This window comes from Diadema antillarum, unplaced genomic scaffold (assembly GCF_040938485.1).
Source record: "Diadema antillarum isolate AM-2024a unplaced genomic scaffold, OU_Dant_1.0 scf00000074, whole genome shotgun sequence".
NCBI classification, from domain to species: Eukaryota; Metazoa; Echinodermata; class Echinoidea; order Diadematoida; family Diadematidae; genus Diadema; species Diadema antillarum.
The window spans coordinates 428,005-434,218 of NW_027270963.1; the positions used below are offsets into that span (position 1 = coordinate 428,005).

The 6,214-nt window shown below is 42.7% G+C and overlaps 1 protein-coding gene across 1 annotated transcript; it reads left to right on the plus strand.

Moving 5' to 3' along the window:
- Positions 1 to 453: 453 nt before the first annotated feature.
- LOC139717307 (dual specificity protein phosphatase 10-like) lies at positions 454 to 6,000 on the plus strand. Its single transcript, XM_071628798.1, has 3 exons — positions 454 to 1,626; positions 2,632 to 3,039; positions 3,531 to 6,000. The coding sequence occupies exons 1-3, from the start codon at positions 801 to 803 to the stop codon at positions 3,863 to 3,865; spliced, it is 1,569 nt and encodes a 522-aa protein (XP_071484899.1). The 5' UTR covers positions 454 to 800; the 3' UTR covers positions 3,866 to 6,000.
- The last annotated feature ends 214 nt before the right edge of the window (positions 6,001 to 6,214 follow it).

Here is a 6,214-nt window from a genome sequence, read left to right on the forward strand (position 1 = left end):
TGGCGAAATCTTGTTTCGAAGGCCATTTCTTATTTCATCAAATTTCTGTTAGGTACGTAATATGAAATATGACTATAAAAATAGGTTATAGTTTACTGGACAAAGATGCGATTATAGGTTATAATCGTGGATGCGGTGATAGAGGGATGTATTCAAGTAACGCGTACATTACCAATGACACGCAGATTATACCCCTTTCGTAAAAGCTTGACTCCCTTATGCATATTCATATCCATCTCGAGCTCTGTGATAACAGTATGTGTACACACACATGAGATCTCATTTAGTGTGGTGTATTGGCCATGCGCAGAAGTCCGCAGCGGACAGGCTTCTTGCCCATTCGAGAATCCTAAAATAGAACAACCAATGATGTCATTGTTTGAGTTAGCGAATGAGAAAGGAGTAGGGCATATATACACACCAAAGCTGCTGCCGCGCAGATGTTCACTCGCTCCGTACATGTCGTTCGTATCGTTGTACTGTGTTCTGCCGTCCCCTGAAATATTGGATATAACACTGTAAATATATGTCCGAAAAGGAGCAGTATTTTTGTATTTTTTGTATATTTCTTTTGTGCAACGAAATATCGTGTTGTTGATCAACAATTTGTCCCGGTACCTGTGTTGTTTCGGCGAGTCTGTAACAGGAAAACTACAGGATTATATCTGCGAGTACAGTTGTATATTTTCATACTTCCACTGCACTGCGAACAGTATAGTATATTATTATACCGTTGTACAGCCGTTGGATTACGTACAGCTTGCATTTGAGAGTTCTGTTCTGTACGTTGTTTGCATTCAATGTCTCCTGACGCCTCATCAAGGTCTACTTCTGTCCAGTTATGTTCACCTCTTGTATCTACGAATAAGGAGCCAGCAGCACAATCGAAGTCGGACATTTTCGCATTCAGTGAAACAAGCCCGCCAACGATTCCTCCTTCGCTCGAGACCGACACAACAAACGACCCAGTAGCATACCAAATCATGGCGTCGCCATTTTCCTATTCATCGTCCGCGTTCTGCGCTAGTGCACTCAAGGCAGGTAGCGGAGGCTCGAAAGCCAGTGAGCACAAGGGCCTCCTCGCCACCCGATCTTCGGCGTCTATGCTGTCTATCGCATCCGATAAATTGCAATGCCATTCCCCGAGGCTTCGTTGCAAGATGGACAATCGGAATCTTAACCAGGTAGCCTCTACCGCAGCTGTCCCTTCTGGCAACACCCCCGTCGTTCTCCCGCAGGAGCTGCTGAAGCGACTGGATAGCTACTCTATGTCTTTGCAGGCACCACGGCTGGCGACCCACGGTCACCTGGGGACCCGCTCCATGATCTTGGTTGATATCCGGCCGTTTCTTGCTTTCAGCAGGCGACACATTTCTGGTGCACTCAATGTTAACTGCGCTAGTCGATTCTCCTGCCGTCGGCTTCGCGAGGGCAAGCTGTCCCTCGTCGATCTCGTCACGTCCGAGGAAGGCAAGCTCGAGTTCCAGAGACGCCTGGAGGATGGGAAGGAGGTCGTCGTCTACGACGAGGACACTCAGGGAATGGAAAGTCTCCCCGTAAATCATCCGACATCGCTTGTAATCAAGGCGCTGCGTAAGGAAGGAGTCAATGTCCGCTTGCTGAAAGGTAAGCATTGTTGGAAACAACACAAACAAACAGACAAATAAAAGAATACATAATTATTTCATTTCGTTTAATACCTTTACGTTGTCCATGACTTGATTATTGGAAATGTGCCCGTAAATTTTATGAATATTAAATGAACTTTTACATGTACGAGCCAAAAATACGAATATGGCCCTGGTGAGTAGCCCGAGCTCGAGAGTTCTAGTGGGTATTGGTTGGTGGCCACAGGGCCAGGGTGGACGCGGTGAGAGGTAGATGCTGGTTATGACACTCCTCTGCTCTGTATACCAATTTTTCCAGAGAGCCCTTCTCGTGGAGATGGAGTGAGTCTTGGCTCGCCTCCGGCCTCCTATACCATCATCTACCATCTGTCATGCGCCCATCGCTGCCCCAGTTCCACCCAGCTCGCTCTCGGGCCAGGCCTGCCCTAAAAGTGGGAAAGCAGCCAAGAACTCTCACTCTCATCTCAGACTTCTCTCTGTGATGTGATGGCCAGCTCGGAGGGTTCCCGCACCCCCGAGCTGCTCTATGGCTGATCATCCCTGTGGAGTGGTCCACCCGAAACTCTCATAAATTCATATCGGGGTTGTGATTTTGTGAATGTAAACCGTTGTACTCTTTGCGAGGTCCAAAACGCACCTCTATCACATCCTTAATACAAAACTTTTTTTTTCAATCACACTTTGAATGAGCAAGGGAGATTTCCAAACTATCAAGTACAGACAGTATATTGATCCAAGGTTTTAAAAGTACTTTCAATTCACAATTTTTGAATATGTATCTACAATACAATGTATGCAATTCCATGATGGCGTACATATTGTACATTTTGCAACATATATGAAACATTTTGTGGCAAAAGATATTCTCAGTTGCTTACCTCATATACCGAACACATATGTGGACCAAAAGACTTTGTAAAAAAAAGAAAGGTATGCAGTGTAATGAAACATACGTTTTTTTAATCAAAATATAAATTGATTGCGTCTTCCTCCTTTTGTGCAGGTGGTATCAAGGAGTTTTTGAACCACAGCGAATCGCAATGCGTCAGTGAGCTCAGGAATACGATTTCGGCCACCTCGTCGTCTACCTCATCCCAGGACCCCAAGCACGGCGAGGAGCCACCGAGCCCGACGTCGGACAGCGAAAACCTTCTCCGAGGTGGCAGCGCCTGTCCCTCTGAAGGTATCCCCATGACCCAAATCCTCCCCCACCTCTACGTCGGGAACGAAGTGGATGCCGGGAACCTGGACGAGCTCCGCCACCACGGCATCGGCTACGTGCTGAACGTCACCAACACAGTGCCTTGTTTCCACGAAGGCGAGAGCGCCATGCACTACCTCAGGATACCCGTGCGCGACAACGGACTCATCAATCTCAGATGCCATTTCCAGAAAGCCTATGACTTTATTGGTGAGTTTAAGCAGCTGCGAAAAATAATACAGTAATCTTATGTCTCTCTTGATCGTAAAAATAACAGATTGGATGACGGTAATGTCAGCGTCATACACTGCATTAACACCGTGCTAAAAGAAATCCAAGAAACCGAAAATAATAACTTTGATGATGTTGTTACCTCTTGAACAGAAAGGGGAGAAGTTTATGTTTTGCTGTGGTTTTTTCGCCTGTTATTGTATCTTGTGCCGCACACAAATTTTTGTGGTAAAGAATAATGGATAGAGTGACAGAGTTGGACAAGAGATGGCGCTGTTTTCTACAACTGTACAATGTACGTCCCAACTCGGACTTCCTTATATGCATTCTATGATTATCAAGTGAATTATTTCCCGCGATGCCTCCTCGTTATCCTACGGCATGATAATATAGATTTGCAAATTGCAGAAGCAAATGTATGCATTTTTATTTTTATTCCTTCGTTTCCACCTTCCTTTCTATCCCGGCAGACGAAGCACGTCGCCGAAATGCCCGTGTCTTGGTGCACTGCCATGCTGGAATCTCCCGCTCGTCCACCATCACCATTGCTTATGTGATGAAGTACATGAACCAGTCGATGACCCAAGCCTATCAGTTCGTGAAGAACAAGCGACCCATCATCGCACCAAACCTCGGCTTTGTCGGGCAGCTCATGGAGTTCGAGCAGGGACTCAAGCTGGCCGCCCAGCGAGTCGTCGGCAGAGGGCTGGCCGAAACTCCGCCAGCCAACTGCGCCAAGCAGCTCCACCAGAGCCGACCCAGCACTCCGATCGTGGAGATGGACACTGGCCTCTCGGAGGCGTAGCGGGAGAAAACACTCACCCGTGTGTGGCTCTAGCAAAGAGATGAGAAAAGACTCATGGGGGACTCTAACCCACAGAGAACATTTTGTTTGAATATAAGCCTTCGTTGAGGAAAGGTGCGATGACCCTGTCAGTGGACAATTCTGTCGAACTCTTTGAGCCCGCATTCTGTCCCATCACTAGGACTGCAACGCGTACAGGGGGAAGTAATAGGGATTTCTCTGCAACCAAAAGGTCTGCTTCAACACGGAGCTAAAAATTTTGACCACTCTGGTCTCAGCAATATCTAGATACTTTTTGTCTGAACTCGTGTGCCATAGAGCTAAACAAAATGATGATAGCTAAAATTCGGCTTCCAGCTTCCTTTTTCAAAATGTAAACACTGAGCGCAGGTCGCTGTTATGAGCACGTTTACTGCTTTTCGGAGAGTACTATTTTCGATGTTTCACTACGATTGAAAAAACAACAACAACAGAAGATGCAAATTCTATTTCTGATATTTCCTCACGAAACAGAGTAGTGCACCCGCACAAATCAGATGTTTGGTATTAAGGAAAGTGTGATTGTTTCGCTCTGTATTTGAATGGTTAGTTCAACTTTTTTCTTCCTTTTTTGTAAGCTTATTTTGCGACAAAATTTACATGGAGCCTTTTGGAAAGCCAGTGTATATAATCCTGAAGACAATTTGAAATGGGAAGTGATGGTTTTACGTTGGGAACTAGTTCAACAACTTCAGACGGCATTACAGTAAAAGAATAATAACAAGGAGACGATGATGAATGAAAATTATAGTGAGCCGTGAACCGCATTTCTAGATATGAATAGGTAACTATTTAATGAAACAAAACGGGCAATGTAAAGATCGGAGATCGTAAAATCGCACGACTGGTGCAGATCGTTTGGGGCATAAAGTGGATCGTTGTAACGTGCAATAGAGAGTATTTCTTTTTTCTTTGCGTTAGGTGCGTTCATGACTAGCACCATCACGCAAATACTCCTGGTGGCAGGGGAGAAAAGTATTGGGATATTCAAACGAGTCCTCCTTTTGACCATTGATATCATATTTCATGTGCAATATTCTGGTGTTGGTTTGTTGTTTTTTAATCGGTCACGTGATGTTCAAATTTTCTTTATACCTTTTTTTTCCTTTATAATCACTGTTTTCCTTCTTACAATATTATTGCTATCAATTTCTATATGATAAACTTAATCATGATACTTCCACAAAATTAAGAAGAACACCAAGGTGTACTCTGCAGTCTAAAACAGGCTACATTGTGTAACATATTTCGGCGCCAATTTGTCTTTTGATAGACTCCCACCATCGGTGAACAGTCATAGTGTAGGGGCATCCTCAACAAATACGAATTAATCGACAACAGTCGATGGAAGAAAAATGCAATAATGATAGCAAATAGCATGATTTACTTTAACAGAAATAATTATGATACTAACCGCTTTAATATGAAGACGACTTAAGAGAGACTAATGGAGAAGATATACTACGGGAAGAAGGTAGACTTCACCAAGATAAGAGTAAGACATAAAAGACTCTGTAAACCCTATAGAAACGTTATTTTCTTTTTAAAAATGTGTACTTTCAACGATTTTTAAGACAAATTTCGTGACAATGGAATCGCTGTAACTCAAGATGGATACATTCACAATATCCATTTCATTTTATGTGCTCATTGTCTAAATGGGCTATAAAGTACTCTTAACGTATTATTAAGCATTTATTTTGACAGGTTGAGATTTGATATACACTTAAAAATAATAGTATTCAAGTCGATACCTGGACAAATCAAGAGGCGAGTGTTTTCATTTTTCTGTAGTTTTTATTTTTTTTCAGCTTTTTCGGTACCTCCTTGATTTCTTCAACCCATCGCATTGGCATGTCAAACTGGATTAGAGTTCTTCCGGCCGAAGAAAACTTTTTCTTGCCACAGTATTTCGTACATTTGTGAATTGACAAAGGAAAAAAAAGACAAAAAACAAAGACAAAAATCATTAAAAATACAACGAAACATACTCTATGTGTCCATTTGGAAATAATTTCTACATTAACATGCAGATTTGTTTTTATTATTATTATTATTGCATATTTTGTAAGTGTGTGCTTACTGATATTTTCATGAGAGATGGACTGTGGACTTCATACCGGAGAGAGATGAGGTGATGGTTGTACGTGTAACTTAATTTATGCTTTAAGAGACTAGATAGAGGCAAAGAGAGAGAGACGAGGTGGGGCGATGGAGTGTGTGTGTATATATATATATATATATATATATATATATATATATATATATATATATAATTATACAGATGTACATACAATAAGGGAGATTGGA